The sequence below is a fragment of the Pseudophryne corroboree genome, chromosome 8 (genome assembly GCF_028390025.1).
Source record: "Pseudophryne corroboree isolate aPseCor3 chromosome 8, aPseCor3.hap2, whole genome shotgun sequence".
Taxonomy (NCBI): domain Eukaryota; kingdom Metazoa; phylum Chordata; class Amphibia; order Anura; family Myobatrachidae; genus Pseudophryne; species Pseudophryne corroboree.
In genome coordinates, this window is record NC_086451.1 from 411,448,472 (window position 1) to 411,470,752 (window position 22,281).

Here is a 22,281-nt window from a genome sequence, read left to right on the forward strand (position 1 = left end):
TATTGGTCCAAATCACTGGAAGAAAATGACAAAATCACAGGAATTATTCGTTCTAATCAATGGTATTATTGGTCCAAATCACTGGAAGAAAATGACAATCACAGGAATTATTCGTTCTAATCAATGGTATTATTGGTCCAAATCACTGGAAGAAAATGACAAAATCACAGGAATTATTCGTTCTAATCAATGGTATTATTGGTCCAAATCACTGGAAGAAAATGGCAGTAATGTCGGGAATTATATCAAATGGCAGTACCACTGGACATATACGGAAGTGTCAGACAGGATGGCACTTAAAAAAATAGTCCCCAAACAGCACATGATGCAAAGAAAAGAGAAAAATAGGTGCACTGTGGTCGCTGGATGGCTAAGCTAAGCGACACAAACACCTCAATATCACAGGAATTATTTGTTCTAATCAATGGTATTATTGGTCCAAATCACTGGAAGAAAATGACAAAATCACAGGAATTATTCGTTCTAATCAATGGTATTATTGGTCCAAATCACTGGAAGAAGACTGACGTTTTGGGGATTATGGAGACATAATGTTTTTGAATATAAATCCTAAAGCAGGTGGTGTATTAGAGCAAAAGAGTGCAAGAGACCAGCCATGCAGTTTCTGAAATATTATGACAAAATGTTACTGTATTTCATAAGCACTCATTCCTAACTCTGCTAAGTACTGTTTGGTATACTGTATCTGGCTTCCATGAGGTAGTTGTCCATTATTTCAGCTTCCATTGACCTTTTTGAAAGCAGTAGAAGTTATCGATTCTTTTTCTTTATTTTTATTTTCCCCTATTTTTAATTTTCTCCTGCTTAGCCCAGTAAAATGTTGCAATGTTAAGTATTGACTTGTGCCTTCTGGGGGTCCACTTCTTCACCAAACCCAGCCAAATCTCATCCTGATTCCTAACTCTCTGTTCCACGTTCTCTAAGTACCCCATCTGTGTCACCCATGTCTGTCTGCCCCTCCCCTTTAGATTGTAAACTCTCACGAGCAGGGCCCTCTTCCCTCATGTGCTTATATACTGTTGGTCACCAAAATGCTGCACTGTAATACTATATATACTGCTCACAAAAATGTTGCACAGATATGGAATGGATACTTGCAGTGACACAGGGCTGCAAGATACAGCAATGGCCTACTGTACAACTATATACTGTTAGTCACCAAAATGCTGCACTGTAATACTATATATACTGCTCACAAATATGCCGCATAGATATGGAATGGATACTTGCAGTGACACAGAGCTGCAAGATACAGCAATGGCCTACTGTACAACTATATACTGTTAGTCACCAAAATGCTGCACTGTAATACTATATATACTGCTCACAAATATGCCGCACAGATATGGAATGGATACTTGCAGTGACACAGAGCTGCAAGATACACCAATGGCCTACTGTACTGTACTACTATAATTATTATATACTGGTGGTCCCCAGTCCCCACAATGCAGCACACTGATCTGATATTTGCAGCACACTGAGCACAGATATGGAGCGTTTTCAGGCAGAGAACGTAGATATTTTCAGCACACTAAGCACAGATTATTTGCAGCACACTGAGCACAGATTATGGAGCTTTTCAGGGAGAGAACGCTGCCACGTCCTCTCCGTTCAATCTCCAATGCACAAGTGAAAATGCCGGCAACGCGCGGCTCCTTATATAGAATATGAATCTCGTGAGAATGCGACAGCGGGATGATGACTTTCGGGCGCGTTCTGGTTAACCGAGCAAGGCGGGAGGATCCGAGGCTGCCTCAGAACCGTGTAAAATAGGTGAAGTTCGGGGGGGTTCGAATCCCGAGGAACCGAACCCGCTCATCTCTAATATAAACGCGATCTACTTAATGTAATACTTCTTTCTAAATTCCTCAATAAGAAATTTTTGGCCTAGGGGTGCCGTGAAAAAAATTCTGATATTCTAGGGCGCCGTGATTCAAAAAAGTTTGGAAACCACTGCCTTAGGCAATGAGATATTTCAGCAATTTAATGACAACAAGATGAAGGATCCTGATAATCTCTTCTATATTACAGGGAAATGTCGTAACATGGACCAGAACAAAGATGGCGTCATTAGTCTTGGGGAACAGCAGGTGAGACTGAGAAGTGATGTGAGGCTAAGCTGCAGAACCAGAACATAGGTTTAATATAACATGTGTGGCAGGTCCAACTGCAGATGCCTCACAGCTCCACATTAAAATACTGATGTGTGTACTGGTCACACACATTTGATAAATGATCCATAAAGGAGATTTAGAGAAGATATTCTACAGGTACTGTGGTGAGGTCACTAATTCCTGGTAAATTGATTGGCTGGATTTTGTTTCAGTCCATAAAATGGCTCCAGAGTGTAGGTGGTATATTTACTAAAGTGCAGGTTTATACTTAGAAGTGGATATGTTACCTATAGCAACCAATTAGATTATACTTCTTATTTATCTAGCACCTTCTATGAGATAATAGCTAGAATCTCATTGATTGTTATGGTCATCATCTCCACTTCTATAAATCCGCACTTTAGTAAATGTACCCTTCGGTGTGCCTATCACTTCACTAGCAACCAGTGGCACCTTTCCTCTCATGATCATTTTCCATGAGGTTCTAAATGATGTTTCAACACACAAACTTGCTTCCTCCTATTTGTAGGTGCTAACCTGTTCATGTGTGATCAGGACTATACGTCTAAGCGCTAGTATAAACACTAGACTCTCCTGATGTATAATATTTAAAGACAGCAACACTGAGAGGCCCATTTATCATTAATACTGATAGCATATTCATTGAGATTTGGGCACGATATTAGCACCCAGGATCACTTTGCAATATGCAATTGTACCAGGCCTATGTACTGATGAGCACCCACCGTCCCTGCGATTTGCTCAGTGTGGCAGTGGGACTGCTGTGCACAGCATCCATTTCTGGGGGGGTTCTGGGGGAATGCTCTGATGGCTGCATATGCAGTCTGCATACCTCCCAACTGTCCCGATTTTCGCGAGACAGTCCCGTTTATTTGGGACTGTCCCGCTGTCTCGCCCGCGGACAGTTGGGAGGCTCCTGCACGCGCTGCCAGTGGTGAATAGGCGCTGTGTGCATGCGCACAGTGTCTATTCAGTAGAGCTGGAGGAGAGGGGGCATGCCAGCAGCTCACAGAGCGCTGGGCATGACCCCTCAGTGAAGAAAATGGGAGCGTGGCTCGCGATCGCGGTCCCTCCCGTGAAGACACGCCCCCTTTTCATATGCCACACCCCATGTTGGGCGCGCGCGCAGATGTCCCCCTTTGAACAGACACAAAGTTGGGAGGTATGAGTCTGTAGCCCATAGGCTACTGTGGAAAACTGCCTTCTTCAGATGGCGGTACCTGCGGGGGCCAATATCAATAAATTTATACATTTTGCATTCTGAAAATGGATAAATTAAGCAACATTGCATCCTCTGTCAAAGCCCCTTGGGATTGGCTGCTGGTGGGAGTGGAGGGATCGCAGCAGGTATTGGAGATATCATGTGCTGTGGTCCTCCCACATACATTAAGGGGCAATAGCCACAATTATGTTTTGATAAATGGGCCCCTAAGGGTGGCTACAAGGGTAAATCTTGGATATCAATACACTGTTCTCACCATAATTAACACTTTAACAAGAACATTTCTTCAAAGTACTTAGGCTTGTTTCTAAGTCGCATGCAAGGCAGTCAGATGGATCTATGCAACAGCACCGCCCCCAGCTCCCTGGCTGCAAGAGCAGCTGCCATCACTAGTATTGGCACTCACACCTACCCCATGCCTGTGCAGAAGCTGTGACTAAAAATGGCATGCATTCTACATATGCTCAACTCAAAATAGGTCATAGTTCTGACTACACAACGTATATGCGAATGTCCGATTGCCACCCAGTAACTCAGTGGATTAGAAATGTATGTAGGCCGTGATGCATGAGCAGTTTGCTAAAAATCACAAGCTGCTGCTGCATTCAACTCGCAGTCTGGCCCTTAGTCTCTACAAATTGATTGCATTTAGCTTCCTTCCTAGGCTAATGCAGGGTACACATGTAGCAATGTGTGCTGAGCGATCTAGTGCGGAACGCTCAGCACACATCTCCCCCTGCTCAGCACACAGCGCAATGTGTGCTGAGCGAGGTGAAGGGGGGCGCTTACTTCACCCAGCGGTGAAGTGAGCGATCTAACTAGATTGTGCCTGCATGCATGCCAATCTAGAGTCAGCGATAGCGACGTGTGGGGTCGCGCATCGCTATCGCTATGGGCATACACACGGAGAGATATGTGCTTCGTTTCTAAGCAATCTAGGGGGTAATTCAGAGTTGATCGTAAATGTGCTAAATTTAGCACATGGTCAATGGGCTGCTGGTTTTTAGCAGCCATAAGCTTTTTTATTTTATATTTATAGTCTTACTATGTTTTTTGAGCGATCTTTCTAAAAAGCGTCTTATACATACCTTGGAAAGAGTCGTTCCAGCAACTCCTTCCCGGGTCACGACAACGCTTACCCATGTGTACAGTGCTGTTTCGGCGGGTGTCTGTGTAGGATGTACTAGCAAGTCTAGCAGACGTTACCAGGCTGTGGCCGGAGCATGGGGAGAAGGTAAGGCATCGGTTCAGCTTAGTAGGGGAAACGCGAGACACAGACGCACTGTTTCGGGATGGAGACTACCGAACAGTCGCTGATGTGGCTGCCACCTCGGGTGCACCAGCGCTAGGCCTCAGGGATCATAGGCTCCAGGGGTAGTATGAGGCTGTGATCCCTAGGGTTGATGTCAGCAGTGGGGAGTAAGACGCTCCCTTGGTCACCCCTCCCCCTGGTTCATGACCAGTTTCCTTCGAGTATCCCGCCAAGAACGGAGTTCCCGATTCCGTCTGAGACGCTGTGTATCAAAAAGGACCCAGTCACATCATAGGCGGCTGTGTGGCTGGTGTGTCAGTGTTTACTTGGGCATCTGTGTTCACTGTAGGTTCATGGGGCGATTGTGTACACTAATAGCGTCTGCCATCTGGATACACTCAGCGTTCACTAACATATTTTGATCAATCCTGGAAGCGGGGTGAAGTCTCCCTGTATCCCACTCTCCTGAGCCGGGTGATACAGCACTAAGTCTCTATCTACCTTCGAGTATGAATAGTTGGATATGTGCCTGATGCATATGAGTCTGTAAACTATTACTGCTGTTTCTTTCGCTGTGCGACTGAATACGTTTAAACTCCTATATAAGGTAATGCAGTAATATGTTTCTCCTATATAGCTGAAATCTATCTGTAGTTGATTATGTGCTCATATTGCTTATTATACTAATGTATAACCTGTGACTGATTGCTAGTGATTGCTGACTTTACTAATTATTCTGTCAGTATTCTGTGTATTCCGATCCTCAATGCTGGTGCAAATCAGGGAGGGATCGGATTGTATGTCACTTTAACAAATTTAAAGTGATTGCAATCATAGATTGTGAAGTAACACTGTATAGGTGTGTGATTTATTTATCATGTCTAAGAGAGGCAAGGGTGAGGAGGATACACTCTCCACCAACACTCATTTCATGTTTGTCTTGTAAAGCTGGGTTAACCTCTCAGGATCTGGTTCAAAATGGATTATGTGCAAATTGTTTTAGCTTTCACCAAAGCCTCTTAAATAATCCGAGGCAGGCACAGGTTCAAGTTGAACCCCCATGGGCTACTTTTGCACAGACATAGGGGGGTCATTCTTAGTTGATCGCACGTAGCATCTTTTTGCTGCTTGTGCGATCAACTTGACGCCGCCTATGGGGGGAGTGTATTTTAGCATAGCAGGGCTGTGATCGCTTGTGCAGCCCTGCTATGTTAAAAAAGTTTCAAGTAAAACATGACTAGCCCTGCAGCTACTTACCCAGTGCGACGGATCCAGCGATGAAGGTCCCGGCTGTGACGTCAAACATCCACCCTCCAAATTCCTGGATCCACCTGCGTTGGACTCACCACGCCTGGAAAACGGTGAGTATCCGCCCCGGATCGGCTCCCGCCTGTCCGTCTTCTTGCGATCACCGATGCAATCACTTTTCTCGCTGGCGGCTTCGCGGCCCGGCGACGATCATCACCGGACAATGTCACGCGTGAGCAATGCGTCCACCATGCATGCACATTTCCGACCTGTTTGCACCGCAGCGAAGAACCGCTGCATGCGAATGGGTCAAAATGACCCCCATTATCCAATATAGCTGAGCGGATTATGCCAGCTCCTATACCAGGGATAGGTTACACTTTTAACCCTTACATGCAACATTCCACCTGTGGTTTATCTCATCCAGCACAGGAATTGGCTGCCTCTCAACAAAAGCAGGCTGAAAGGCTGGTGGTATGTAAATCACATAGACATGAAACAACATCTTCACAGTCTACACATGTTTCCAATGAGGACTCGTCTGAGGATGAGGACTCATCGCACTCCGGGTCTGCATACAGAGATGAGGAGGAAGACCTCAGATCAGTGGACATACCTGAGCTTAATTAGTGCTATGAAAGCCATTATATCCTTAGAAGAGGCAGCAGAGGCTTTGTTAAAATCTAAGGCACCTGTGTTTAAACGTCCCAAAACAGTTAGGACTGAGTTTCCTGGGTCAGATCAGCTGATGGAAATTATGCAAGAGGCCTGGGTTACGCCCAGTAAGAAATGTAGGATTCCAAAGATATAGAATTCCCATTATCCTTTTCCGGCTGGGGACTGTTTAAAAATGGAGGTAGCTCCCAAAGTAGATACGCATGTCATTCAATTTGTGCAAAAATGTACATCACCTCTGCCTTCAACATCATTAAATTATATCATGGATAGGAAAATAGATGGTTATCTAAAAACCATTTTTCTCTTTTTGGTAAAGAATTAAACAGTATTTTGGAGTCAGAAGCAGATTCCAAGAAAGTAAAGTTTCCTTCCACACACAAATCCAAGCCTAGATTTCCAAGTTTTCGGCCCTTTCGGATTCAAGGAAAAGTAAAAGGAAAGGGTTATGGCAAACAGTCTCAATCTGACAAGTCTGGTAAGACTAAAAAGCACTGGGCTACCAGAGGACCGGCTTCCAAATCAGAAGATAAGCTATCAGCCTGATAGTGCAGGCCTCCACCTGGGGGACCCCAGGGTGGGAGGCCGACTTCTTCAGTTTGCACAGATCTGGCAGCAATCTACCACAGATGCCTAGGTGCAAGAAGCGGTTTCTCATGGTTATGTGTTTGCTTTCAAGAAACACCCTCCTCAAAGTATTTTTTTGTACCAGCCCGTCTTCAGTGGAAATGAAGGCCAGGGATTTGCAAGAGGCAGTTCAGAAGTTGCCTCAGCCAGGAGTGATAATTCCAGTTCCTCCTGCGCAACGAGGCCAAGGTTTTTATTCCAACCTGTTTCTACAGTAGTTCAGAAGCCAAATGGGTTGTTCCGGCCCATACTCAATCTCAAAGTGCTGAACTAGTACATTTGGGTGCCTCGGTTTCATATGGAGACTTTATGTTCCATTATTTTGGCCATGGAGCCGGAGGAGTTTATGGTATCCCTGGATATCCAGGATGCTTATCTACATGTTCCTATAGCCCTGTCCCATCAGCGCTATCTCAGGTTTGCTATCCTCCAGCATAATTTTCAGTTTCAGGCCCTACCATTTGGAGTATTCACCAAAATTAGGGTGGTGATGGCATCTTATCTCCGTCAGCAGGGAGTAAGGATTTTTCCATACCTCGACGACTTATTAATCCTGGCACAGTCTCAAGAATTGCTTCAGTGTTATCTGCAACAGACAATAGCTTGTTTACAGAGACACAGTTGGCTCATAAATTGAGCAAAGTCGTTCCTAGTTCCTTGACTCATTTGGGGGCTGTGCTGGATTCAGGTCTTCAGAGAGTAATGCTACCTCTGAACAAAATATCCAAAATTAAGTCAAGGATTCAGAAGCTGCTACACAGTCAAAGGGTATCCATTCACACCACAATGCATGTGATGGGGTTGATGGATTCGACATGGTGGAGTATGCTCCGTTCCATACAAGGCCTCTGCAACGTCTGATCCTTTTCAAATGGAATGGTTTTCATCAGACAATAAAAACGCAGACTATGGTCCTTCCTGTGGAATCAAGGAGGTCATTAGCCTGGTGGCTACAGACATCCCATCTGAACAAAGGGAGACCCTTTTGGATATCAGATTGGGAAATTCTGACAACGGATGCCAGTCTTCAGGGCTGGGAAGCGGTGTCAGGAAGGAGCTGCTTCTAGAGGCAGTGGACCAAGGAAGAAAGTTGCCTGCCAATAAATATATTGGAACTTCGGGCCATATATATGGCACTTATTTAGGCAAAGGACATCCTTCAGGGGAAACCAGTCCAAATCCGCTCGGACAATGCAACGGCAGTAGCGTACCTCAACCATCAGGGAGGAACTCGCAGCCAGAATGCAATGAAGGAGGTTGTCACACGTTAAAGTGGGCAGAACTTCATCATTCAGCCTTGTCTGATGTGTTCATTCCGGGAGTCCTAAACGGGGAAGCGGATTTTCTCAGTCGACATGCCATTCATGCAAATGAATGGCCTTTACACCCAGAGGTCTTCCAAATTCTGGTAGACAAGACGGGGTTACCAGTGATAGATCTCATGGCGCCACGTCAGAACATCAAGGTTCCCATATACGGGTCAAGAACAAAGGATTCCAAAGCAATCTTTTTGGATGCCCTGTCAGTGAGATGGGACTTTCATCTGGCCTATGTGTTTCCCCCAATCTCCCTGTTACCCAGGGTAATGCGAAAGGTAAAACAAGGAAAGGGCGCCGGCTTGGCCCAGAAGACATTGGTACACAGATCTGCAGAGGATGTTGATGGAGGCTCCATTCCTACTCCTTCAACGTCCAGATCTACTGTCTCAGGGTCCTTGCTATCACAAGCACCTGGATCGACTGTCTTTGATGGCGCGGCTCTTGAGACTTCCATCCTGAAAACAAGAGGATTCTCACAACAGGTAATTCAAACAATGCTCAGAGCAAGGAAACCTTCCTCAGCTCGCATTTATCACCGAATATGGCAAGCCTATATTCAGTGGTGCAGTGATTGGAAATTTGACCCTAGGTCTTTCAGAGTTTCCAGAGTCTTAGCATTCCTTCAGGCAGGAATGGACAAAGGTCTGCTAGTGGCTTCCTTGAGAGTGTAAGTGTCAGCATTGACTGTATGGTTCCAAAAGAAACTTGCTAACCTTCAGGTTGTGTGCACTTTTTTTTCCAGGGAATGCTGCGCATTCAACCTCCTTTTGTTCCTCCTACAGTGCCTTGGGACTTAAGTTCAGTCCTAAAGGCCCTTCAAGTTGCCCCATTTGAACCACTAAAACAAGTGGCTCTTAAATGGTTGACAGTTCTCTTTCTACTGGCCATTGCTTCAGCTAGAAGAGTTTCATATTTAGGGGCTTTGTTATGTCACCATCCTTTTCTGATTTTTTTATCCAGATAGAGCGGTTCTCAGAACCAAATCTGGGTATCTTCCAAAGGTGGTGTCTAAATTCCACCTTAACGAAGAAATTGTAGTCTGGGCCTTCCAGGGGCCGGATCTTTCTGCGGGAGATGCATCGTTGGACATAGTCCGTGCCTAAGGATCTACGTGGATAGTACCAGTGCCATCAGAAAAACAGATACTCTCTTCGTTCTCTATGGATTTCACAAGAGAGGATGGCCTGCTGATAAGCAGACACTGGCGAGGTGGCTTCGGATGACAATTTCAGAAGCATATTCTCAAGCTGATCTCCCTGTTCCGGCTAATGTCTCTGCTCACTCTACTCGTAATGTAGGTCCACCATGGGCAGCACAACGTGGTGCTTCAGCTGAACAGATATGTAAGGCAGCCACATGGTAACACATTCATTAGACATTATGCCTTGGATACCTTTGCCTCTCAGGACACTGAATTCAGGCGAAGGGCTCTCCTGTTTAATCAGGAGCGTCCCCACCACTAAATTGCTTTGGGACATCCCAATGTTATCCTGTGGATAACCTGTGGACCCTGCTGGAGAAATAATCGTTATGGTAGACTTACCGTTGATAACGCTATTTCTCCTAAGTCCACAGGATCGACCTGATTTGAGGATCCTTTCACTCACTAACCTCTTCCTTCTTGTACGGGAGGGTGTACATGTGTGTTCTTCTTGCCTGATTAGGGCTCTCTTGGATGCTCCTGCCTTGATTGAGCTTTGGAAAAACAACTGATTTGCCTGAGCCAGGAGGCGGCGATATAGGGACAGGGCCGTTGCATGCTGGGAGGCCGAAACCTTTGATCGTTTGGTGCCAATCTGCTGTCGCTACCTCATATCCCCAATGTTATCCTGTGGATCCTGTGACCTTAGGAGAAATAGCGTTATCAACATTAAGTCTACCATAACGATTATTTTTATTGAAAATTGTAACATTGATACAAAAAAGAATCCGCTAACAACAAGCATCGGCGAGTTTCCAGCTTGTCTGCCCGATATTTTAAAGGCGCAATCATTTAAAAGATAAAATCAGTCTGGCTATGGGCCTGAATCAGAGGTGGGCAAAGGGCAATGTCAGATGCAAGCAGCCAATGTTTTAAGTCCGTGCATGGATCCAAGTCAGAATACTCTCCTTTCCCTTTGAAATGATTGCCCCTTTAAAAGTTTGGGCAGACTCGCAGGAACTCGCTGATGCCTGCAGTAGGCCCCCATAGCTCATTCTCAGTAACCTTGGAGAGAGCAGCAAAAGAATAATAACCATTTATACATCATGGGCTGATGTACATTACATACCAATGAAGTATTGGTCAAAGAGGCTAAGAAACAGCGTAGGATGAATGTGTCATTGCACATGTCTGTGCTCCCCATCAAGATGTAATAAGTATCCAGTGACATTATATTCTAATCACCTGAAGAGGTGGATAAAAGGGGTGGTCTTCAGTTTGCCAGCTGTTAGGAACCCGGCGCACAGTATACCGGCGCCGGAATCCCGACAGCCGGCATACCGACAGCTTTTCTCACTCTTGGGGGTCCACGACCCCCCTGGAGGGAGAATAGATAACGTGGCGTGCGTAGCGTGCCACCGTGCCCGCAGATTGGCAAGCGCAGCTCATTTGCGCTCGCCCAGCTGTCGGTATGCCGGCGTACCCTACTACACCCGGATAAAAGTGTATCAGACCAATAATTATGCAAGCCATATACTGTACAATAGCTAGTTCATCAACTAGCCAGCATCTTACAATAACAACCGTGGCAAGGGACATCAAATTAAAGACACACTTGAGAGATGTTTATTTAACATTTCATCAGAGCTGGGCATAGGCAAACTAGGCAAATGCCTAGGGGCATCAGCAGCTTCTGCTGATTAAAATGATATGCAGCATGCCTATATTCTGTGTGTAGCATCAGAGCCGGCCCTAACCAATATGATGCCCTAGGCAAGATTTTGGCTGGTGCCCCCTAGCACCGCCGCTAGTTCTGCAGGAGATGCCTTGCATGAGTCAGCTGGCAGCTCTGCTAATGTCGGGCGCCTTTTGTTTATGAAAATGCATCTTATTTGCATTACTATGTGGCTAGGATGCAAAAGCAACTTCTGCTGATTAAAATGATATGCAGCATGCCTATATTCTGTGTGTGACTGCGGCTGTATCTGCATATGAAATGCTACATTACAGTGATTTCCAGGAATACACTGCAACGTAGCATTTCGTATGCAGATACAGCCGCAGTCACACACAGAATATAGGCATGCCGCAGATCATTTTAATCATCAGAACCTGCTGGTGCCCCTAAGCATACCAAATGCCCTAGGCATTTGCCTAGTTTGCCTATGCCTAAGGCCGGCTCTGTGTAGCATTTCATATGCAGATACAGCCATAGTCTCACACAGTATATAGGCATGCTGCATATCATTTTAATCAGCAGAAGCTGCTTGTGCATCCTAGCCACATAGCAATGCAAATAAGATGCATTTTCATCAAGAAAAGTCACCCGACGTTAGCATTGAGGCAAGATTTAGGAGGACACATCTGTATCCAAGCAGAGGCAGAGGTCACAGTGTTAGCGGCTGTGTGAGTGCTGTGTGTGAGTGGGTTGGTTGTGCAGTAGTGTTTGGCATATGTGTAAGGGGCATTATGTGTGTCATGTAAAAATGCATTAATAATGTGCAGCAAATGTGTAAGGGACACTGTGTCATTATGTGTATAAGGGCATTAATAATGTGAGGCATATGTGTAAGGGACATTGGCCCTCATTCCGAGTTGATCGGTCGCAAGGCGAATTTAGCAGAGTTACACACGCTAAGCCGCCGCCTACTGGGAGTGAATCTTAGCTTCTTAAAATTGCGACCGATGTATTCGCAATATTGCGATTACTAACTACTTAGCAGTTTCAGAGTAGCTCCAGACTTACTCTGCCTGTGCGATCATTTCAGTGCTTGTCGTTCCTGGTTGACCTCACAAACACACCCAGCGTTCGCCCAGGCACTCCCACCGTTTCCCCGGCCACTCCTGCGTTTTTTCCGGAAACGGTAGCGTTTTCAGCCACACGCCCCTGAAACGCCGTGTTTCCGCCCAGTAACACCCATTTCCTGTCAATCACATTACGATCGCCGGAGCGAAGAAAAAGCCGTGAGTAAAATTACTTTCATCATAGTAAAGTTACTTGGCGCAGTCGCAGTGCGAACATTGCGCATGCGTACTAAGCGGATTTTCACTGCGATGCGATGAAAAATACCGAGCGAACAACTCGGAATGAGGGCCATTATGTGTGTCATTATGTGTATAAGGGCATTGATAATGTGCGGCATATGTGTAAGGGACATTATGTGTGTCATTATGTGTATAAGGGCATTAATAATGTGTGGCATATGTGTAAGGGACATTGGCCCTCATTCCAAGTTGTTCGCTCGCTAGCTGCTTTTAGCAGCAGTGCAAACGCTAAGCCGCCGCCCTCTGGGGGTGTGTCTTAGCTTAGCAGAAGTGCGACCGAAAGGATCGCAGCGCTGCTACAAAAAAATTATCGTGCAGTTTCTGAGTAGCTCGAGACTTACTCCTAGCTAGCGATCACTTCAGACTGTTTAGTACCTGTTTTGACGTCACAAACACGCCGGCCAGCCACGCTTATGTTTCCCTAGCCACTCCTGCGTTTTTATCTGACACGCCTGCGTTTTTACACACACTCCCCGAAAACGGTCAGTTACCACCCAGAAACACCCACTTCCTGTCAATCACTCTGCGGCCAGCAGTGCGACTGAAAAGTGTCGCTAGACCTTGTGTGAAACTGCATCGGCTTTTGTGAAAGTACGTCGCGCGTGCACACTGCGCCCCATATGCATGCGCAGAAGTGCAGCTTTTTTACCTAATCGCTGCGCAGTGAACGAAAGCAGCTAGCGATCAACTCGGAATGAGGGCCATTATGTGTATAAGGGCATTAATAAAGGTTGTCATAATGTGTAAGGCGCATTATGTTTATAAGGACATTAATAATGTGTGTCATGTGTAAGGGGCATAACTGTATGGTATTGTGTATAAATGCATTACTAATGTGTGGCATTATGTGTATAAGGTGCTCTAAGGTGTGGCGTAATGTATAAAAAGGGCATTACTGTGTGGTCTAATGTGAATAAAGAGCAATTCAGTGTGGTGTAATGTGAATAAGGGGCACTACGGTCAGGAGTAATATATATAAGGTATAGTGGTACTACTGTGTGATATAACGTGAATTAGGGACACTATCGCATGATAAAATGTGAATAAAGTTGTGGCACTGTGTGGCGTAATTTGAATTGTGGCCATGCCCCTTGCCAGCAAAAACACACCCCTTTTTGGGCTGTGCGTCGACTGTTCTTATTTAAAATATAGGGGGTAGGAAACTCAAAATAAGGACTGAGGGTGAGGGGTGATGGTGCTGGGAAAGGGGTGCACTGTCAGAGGCGGAACTAGTTGTGGTGCTAGAGGGCACCAGCCAAAATCTTGCCTAGGGCATCATATTGGTTAGGGCCGGCTCTGCATTTCATCCATGGTAATGTCAAAAATACAGACTCTAGGACAGCACTGGTAGAACCGGACACAAAAATATACCTTTTACAAAAGCATATCCAGTGTCGTACTGGAGCATGAAGGGCCCACTGGGCGTATACACTGGTAGGGGCCCATGATTAAAGGTGTGGCCAGCCTCCAATGGGGGTGTGGCCAGCCACCACAGAGGTTTGGCTAACCATTGTAGAGTACCGGGTCTGGACTCCTTGATAATTTATATAGTAATTAATGTTAACGCTAATGCATGCATGATAATGTGCCAGATTAATGATAGCAATGTACTGTAGAGAATACATCATAATCCTGTGCAGTATAAGGTAACATATGTATAATATATAATTCAAGTGCACAGTCTAGAACCTGATCCCTAGAGGAGGGCCCCCCAGGCAGTGGGGCCTACCGGTGGTTTCCCCTGTACCCTGTGGGCCAGTCCGAGCCTGAGCATATCCCTCTGACTGCTGTAAATCCCATCTGTAACTGATACTCAACCTTCAGCAGTACAGTATGTGTCACAAGCGTATATCCCCATTCCTGCTGTTTACAGTGGCTGAAGATAACACAACTCCAGTGATGCCAGTGACCTCACCCTCACAGAACATGTGGCTGGAATCATGGATGCACCATACTCAATCGTAGTATGTTCTACATAAAGGAGGATTAACTGTACTGACAATATATGTTTGACATGTAAGGTTTTATTTGCAACATTAAAAATAAAATGTTATATCTGTTATTATTAAAGGTCTACTTTAGTTTTCCTATAAAACTTTACATTTGCTCACGCATGATGCTGCTATCTGACAAACGTGTAATATGTCAGCGTACCTGAAGTCTCGCGTCTGTCCCATTGCGGCTTGTCTGGTCATCCAATTTTCACTGGTCGCGACGCCTGCCGAAATCTGCGTAGGGCACCTGTATGGAATCTGGGCAGAAGGACGGAGATACCCCAGTACCGACAACACCCCCAAAGTGTGTAAGGACCACTACGGTGGGGCATGGTAACAAAGATTTATTGTAAAAGAGACTAGTCCCCGTTTAAGGAAACTGGATTTATTACGGGTTAATAAACTTAGCACATTTCAATCAGGCACATTACCATTTCTCACATATCATTCACAAGGTAACATGCACATGGCACAATAATGACATAAATGCATTTCAGAACTTCAGCATCCCACGAGGGCCTTTAGAAAGGACGGTTTCATGATAAACATCCTAGTGATACTTGGTGGACCCCTTAATTCAAAGTAAAGCATTCATTACCTCTAATACCAAGAAATAAAGACACGGAGACTTGAATTTGGCAGAAAAATTGCTAGCTATTTATTTTACCCTAACCATAGCAAACCTGTAAATGAAAAAACTTTGTTAACATGCCGATTCAGCCGGCATATGGTGGCAGAAAAAAGAACGGCTCTATTTAACTAACGCTAACCTTAAAATTCAAAACTGTCCTAATTTAACTACAAACTGTAAAATCGGTAATAGGTGCCCAACTCAACCCCCACAGTGACTACCCACCCTGATGGGTGCCTGCCGCTGCCCCCGGTCGGGTGATCGAGGGACCCTATAAGTCGATGGAGGTGAGTGCACCTAAACCACACCAAACTGTAAATCACTACAGCTAACCATACAACTACAAACTGCCGTTCTTTTCCGCCAATAAATAGCCAACGATAAAACCAGCCAACAATTCAACGCCAAGGCACTCCGTGCCAGAACCTCTACCCACAGGGCGGGAGGGCGGGAAGGCAATCAGCAGCAAGAGAGACTGATCTGGCCTAGCATTCCCTATATATAATAACCCTCCCCTTTTTCCAAAGGCTGTACTTCCTAACAGCTAGGTCCACCCCTCACAAGATGTTTAACTCATTCCTTTCCTATACAGTCAATTCTCTCTCCATACGCAGGCAGTATGCTAACAAGCCACTGGGTGGCACTATGAACTTAATAAAGGGGTCTCTGGCCGGGTTCACTACGATATGCCGGCGGTCGGGCTCCCGGCGACCAGCATACCGGCGCCAGGAGCCCGACCGCCGGCTTACCGACAGTGTGGCGAGCGCAAATGAGCCCCTTGCGGGCTCGCTGCGCTCGCCACGCTACGGGCACGTATTTATTCTCTCTCCAGGGGACGAGGGAGAATAAGTGTCGGTATGCCGGCTGTCGGGCTCCCGGCGCCGGTATGCTGGTCGCCGGGAGCCCGACCGCTGGCATACTGAAGACCACCCCTCTGGCCCTATACACAATCCGGAGAAGTTCAAGTATGTGTCCTTGCAAATAACTCTGAATGAAAAGTCTGGTGAATGATCAACGGTGGCAACTTAGAGGGCTGAACAATGACCAAGTAAGGTATAAAGAAATGGTTCATGCAGTTTAGCAGCTTTCTCAGCTTTAGTGTGTAGCTGCGTAGGACTGCTGAGGTATGGTCAGCCTATTGAGGCTGGGGGTTTGGCATAGCCCAAAGCGCCGTCTCAATTTAAAGCAACAATCTGAGTGTTCAGTCTTGACGCAGATATAAATTACTGGATCACGGTAACAATCTCTGGCTATCCCAGGTGGGTAATTCCCTGCGGCTGTCTGAAGTAAAACTAAGAGTCCCAAACACCCTTTCAGCTGCAGTGACATGGGAAATGTAGGAGCCTCTTACCCGACACTCTCTGATCACCTTGGGGATTTCTTGTGAGCGGGGCAGGATAGCACGGAGTTGCGAGATCCTGCACGCTCCCTCGACCCGGCTGGTGCTCTGCTCTTGTTGTTAGCAGTACGTACAGCCTCTCTTCAACGGGATTCGTCCTACCCGCAGCAGCAGCTCTGTCCTCGGCGGCAGTTCCCGGCTCTCCTCAGCGGCAGACAGCTTTTCAAACTCTGTATATTCAAGCAAGCAAAACAAATCATATACAGTTTTTAGTGTTTTTTTTAAAGCGTAGTATATTTAATTTATACAGGAAATACTAATTGGACTATCAAAAAGGAAAACTATCTAAAGGGACCTAAGAATGTGAATAATGTCCGCCAGGAAGATCAGCATGCCAGCCGGCGACAAATGCACCCCGTCAGACCGGTATTGTGTCGGATCATGGTAGGAGATACCACCGTGCGGCACGACCAGCCCGCCATGCTGGAGGACAGCACGACCAACAACCGAATTGACCCGCCTCCGAACCAGGTCAATCGCCCCGGGGTTAAAGGCTCCGCGCCAAGACCGCCGAGGGACGATGTCTGACCAGAGGATCAGGCAAAACGGCCAGTCAGCCATAAGTTCCAGTAGCTGACGTCTGATCTCGAGGCGAATGTCGAGCCCAGTGCGGCGTACCAGATCATTGCCACCCAGATGCAAGACCAAAATCAGGGGGTACCCAAAACGGCCAACTGCCGCCCGAAGCCAGTCCCGCAGGTCATCCCAGCGGAGGCCTCTACGCTCCAACCAGCGCACAGCCTGCAGCTCCGGAAACCGGGTGGTGTCGCAGGCCAGAGCCGACACGGACAGCCAATAGATGTAGGAATGGCCGACAAACCATATAAAGTGCGGATCTAACCGCCGTCCTGCAAAAGAAGGGTGTGACGAAGGTTAAGAAACTAAATAAATAAGGTATGTGTAATATATTCTCATAAATACCCAAATGTGAAATAAATGAATGTATATAAAAGTACGGAGTATATAAAGAACTGCTTGTTATGGTTCATAAATATGTATATAGATATATCTCGTTATTTATATAGAAGCAATTAACTTCAGTATAGATGTATATATATGCCCTGGACTGAAAGGAAATAACCCTGGTGATATAGGGGCCATGTGTAATGTATTTCATCAATAAGAAAATGTTGGTGAGGTAACCTTCATCTCAGGCACTGGATTGAAAATGATGAAGTACCTGATTGGAGGGTGTAGAGACTGACATAACACTGGGCACATGTTGAGACAGGTGGCCCTCGAGACCTCGGCGGGAAGATGAGATCCGCGCGACACAGCTGTGAGGAGGATAAATAGAGGAGCAGCAGCAGCACTGAGGGACTGGATCGGGTGCGCAGCCACGGGAGCGGTGTCTCCTCCTCTGCGCCGCTGAACTGAGCGATATAGTCAGCGGGCGTGTGTGGGGAGCGAGAGCCGTGACTGATGGTGGTAGCGCACCGGCGGAAGCTGTCACCAGGGAAGGCGGAGATCGGAAGGCGGAGACATCGGGAACAGAGGTGCGGCATCCAGAGTGACAAGCGCCGGAGAATGGAGCGAGAGGCAGGGACATCCGGACGAAGGAGTGGCATATAGAGTGACAGGCCAGGGGGAGCGCTGGAGAGGTATTGAACAGCCCCAGCAGCGACCGTGCCTCTAATCCCCGGCAAGAACCAGGATAACCCCGGTGTCAGGTGACATCCTCGCCTGAGAAGCATGCAAAGCCCGGTCTCAGTGTTGCCGCTAGGTGAGCCCTAAAGGAGGAACTGCAGTCTCGACTGCCCCCAATGATATTGGGAAAGGGGAGTGGCCCCACTTCAAGTCTCCCAGCTATTGACAGGAGTCAATAGTGAAAACGGCTAAGGTCTGTTAAAACTGCACCACACATTCCTCCTTAATAATATGTGGAGACAGATAGTGACAATGCTATATAGCCACATTTCATAACAGCGCCTGATATATTAACCGTCAGGAAAGACTATTATTAAAATTTATCCACTAGGAATATTATTCACTACAGCTGTGGCAGTTAATATCTACAATACAATGTAGATGGTATATTACACAGGACTACTTCAAGTTCATTAGTCACCATCAGACTAAAACTATATTTTGCATAAAGATTAGAAGAGGAGTATCATATAGACTTTACTATTGTTATCAACATTGCTGCAATGAACACAACTTAAAGCTTATACTGAGGAAGGAACACTACAGTATAGTGACATCTAGAGGAAACCTCTTTCCTATGCTCAGTCAGCATCTGAATAGACAGATTGTTTATGCTTAGTGGATACAAAAACGGTAACATTACTTAGCTGGGAAGCAATATGGATACAAGTAACATATAACCTTTTACCAACCAATACAAGTTGTTTCAACTCTACTAACAGGATTACAAATTCAGTTCAGGAGGAAGTCAGATAGTCAAGTGTCTACTCAATAACGCTGAATATATATATATATATATATATATATATATATATATATATATATATTTTTTTTTTTTTTTTTTTTTTTCTATTATACAAGTTCATTTCTTGGAGGAGTAAAAGCAATATACATATATATGCATATATATATATATATATAGAGACTTTAATGGAAGGGCATACTTTAATTGCTTGAGGTTTCTACTATATGGTAATGTCATATAATATTATAAGTAAAGTGTCAAGTGTAGATGATTTGTAATATCACTTTGTTTGAAGGAAGGGTAGTCTTATGTGTATAACAACAATATAAGGAATTACATTGGATTATTAGCCCAATCTATTGTGGTACGCCAATGTACTTCCTTATGTGAACCCAATGTTCATATTGATAACCTTTGAGAATATTGTATTTACTGTATTTAGACCTATTCCTATTGTGATCTTACATGTGTTACTATTATTACATGTATTATTTATATATGTGAATGTTCAGTAAAGATGGTTATTTAAAGTTGAATGTGATCGGTGTGGAGATAACTTACCTTAAAAAAATAGATGAGATCCCTGGATCCGGATAAAGAAGGTATTTTTCGGTACCTGGAAAAAGAAACAAACAAACAAACACAAAACATTACACATAAGGTTTCCCAAACTGATCCTATAACGTAGGATAATACCTACCAAAGGTTTGGGTGGAGGCACTAACAAGGGGTTACACATTGGAGGCACTGAGCTGAGATACGAACAAATAGATAAAAATGGAGATCAGTGGAGAAGATATTTATAGCTGGTGTAGAAGTAAGGGGGTGGATGTACAGAAAAGTGTGAGTATTATGGGAAATTTGGTTGATGTTACGGAGGAAGATATTATCAGTGAAATAAAAAAGATGTATGGAGTGAAACAAGCACATATTATAGATAAGTGGAAAGATGTTAATGAGGAGTTATGTGCTATTTTAATAAGTAATGATAATCAATTAGATGAGTCACTAATCCCAGCTAATATTTTAATAGAAAGGATTCCGGGTTGGAGATTGCAAGTAAGGTGGCCAGTGGATAAGTATGCTGATGGAGGAGAACAAGCTATAATGAAAGAAGATAGTAAAGTTGAGAGTAATAGTGCAGGGTGTTACCATAATACTAGTAATACATCCGAAGAAACATCAATGGGTGAAGAAAAAATCAATCCCCAAGTGGAGAATGTAATGGATAAAGTGGTTAGCCACTTCGAAAGATGGCATTATGAAGGAGGATATAGAAGACTGAGGATATTTTCAGGGGTAATTCCAATTCCAACAGGAGAAGAGAGCTATGAGGTATGGAGGGAGGCAGCAGTACAACATTCTGAGGAGTGGAGGTATCCGGAGCATATAAAAAAACAGAGAATTGTGGAAAGCTTAAGGGGACCAGCGATGGGAATCATTCATGCTACTAGGAGAAGTAATTCCAATGCTACTTTAAAAAAATATTTTGAGGCTCTGGACTACTCTTTTGGTACATTAGAAGATGTGGGAGATCTGCTGTCACGGTTAAATCAGACTTACCAAGAACCTATGGAAACCCTCACCAGTTATATATATCGCTTAGATAAAATTCTTTACAAATTATTAGATAAAGGAGGGATTAATCCCCCAGAAATTGATACCATGCGACTAAAGTATATATTGAGAGGAGCTATGACTACCAACCCTGTAGCTCAACGATTACGGTGTAATATGCCCAGGGATCCTCCTCCTACTTTGGGAGAATTGATAAGAGAAGTTAAATTGGAAGAAGTGCAAATTGAAAACCGAGAAAAAAATCTCAAAAGAGTCAAAGTTATTGTTCCTACCACTGACGTTCCTTCTGTTAATGGGCATTTACTAAAAGCTCTAGAAGAACAAAATAAGAAATTAGATCAGCTAATTTCATTACAGAGTACAGCATCTTCAAATGCCAGAATACCACCGTTGGGCAGAGGGAGAGGCTTCAGTCGAAGACAAGATCATATGAGAAACTTCACTTGTTACAGATGTGGGCAATTAGGACATCGTTCTTTTGAATGTATACAGAACGAAAGTACCAGTGTACTTGAGAACAGTACTGAGACGCGGTCAATATCTAGGACGGAAAACGGGCAGGGGACGTCGATGAACCCCGCATCGACTCCCCGATTATAAATGTCTGCGCAATGGGGAGTACTCCGTGGTCTAACCTCGTTCCCAGTGGAATAATTGGACAAGCGCCAATGGTACCGGCTGTAATAAACGGGAAAGGGTGTCAAGTATTATTGGACAGTGGATCACAGGTGTCAATTATATTTGAAAGTTGGTACAGACAATATCTTTCTGATGTACCAATAATGCCGTTTGATGGACTGGTAATATGGGGTCTGAGCGACCAAAAATACCCTTATCTCGGGTATGTGACCACTAACATTGAATTTATGGATGATAGTACCGAGTACCAAACTCCTCTTCCTTTTTTGGCATTAGTGTGTCCAGACTCTCCTTCAGACCAGGGAGTGGTATCCATTATAGTAGGAACAAATTCCCATCTCTTTAAAAATCTAGCTAGGTGGTGTATACAGCAAGACACTATGAAACAACTTATTTCAACGAATGAAAATGGTGTGTCAGGCCCTAGTGAGATATTTGAACATGATATATATACTATAACGAGTTCAGTCAATGCTGCCAGCAAGATTGAAGAATGTTTTCAAGGAAGTGACATGTCTGCTAAGGACCGTGATAAATTGATTGATGAAATGCTATTAAGGAAATCGGTTTTCTCCTTTGGAGAATGGGACTTAGGTACTGCCACTGAGGTAGAACATCGAATTAGATTACGGGATGATACCCCTTTCCGAGAGAGATCTAGGAGGTTAGCACCAGCTGATTTTGAGGACGTGAGACAACATTTGAAACATCTTTTGGAAAATCAGGTGATTGCTGAATCAGAAAGTCCTTATGCTTCTCCAATTGTGGTAGCCCGGAAAAAAAAACCGGTGACATTCGATTGTGTATTGACTATCGTACTCTAAATAATCGCACAATTGAGGATCAGTATACAGTACCTAAAGTGGACTGTCTTCAAGGGAGTAGATGGTTCTCGGTTCTTGACATGCGCTGTGGTTATTACCAAATTCCTATGCATCCGGATGATCGTGCTAAAACAGC

General features: G+C 44.8%; 1 protein-coding gene across 1 annotated transcript in view; it reads left to right on the forward strand.

Annotated features, from left to right (window-relative positions):
* Positions 1-22,281, forward strand: part of LOC134949352 (calpain-2 catalytic subunit-like) — a 266,498-nt gene that overhangs the window by 130,646 nt on the left and 113,571 nt on the right. Inside the window, exon 20 of the mRNA XM_063937866.1 lies at positions 2,056-2,114. Coding sequence (XP_063793936.1) covers positions 2,056-2,114 — 59 coding nt within the window. The remainder of the gene's footprint in view (positions 1-2,055; positions 2,115-22,281) is intronic.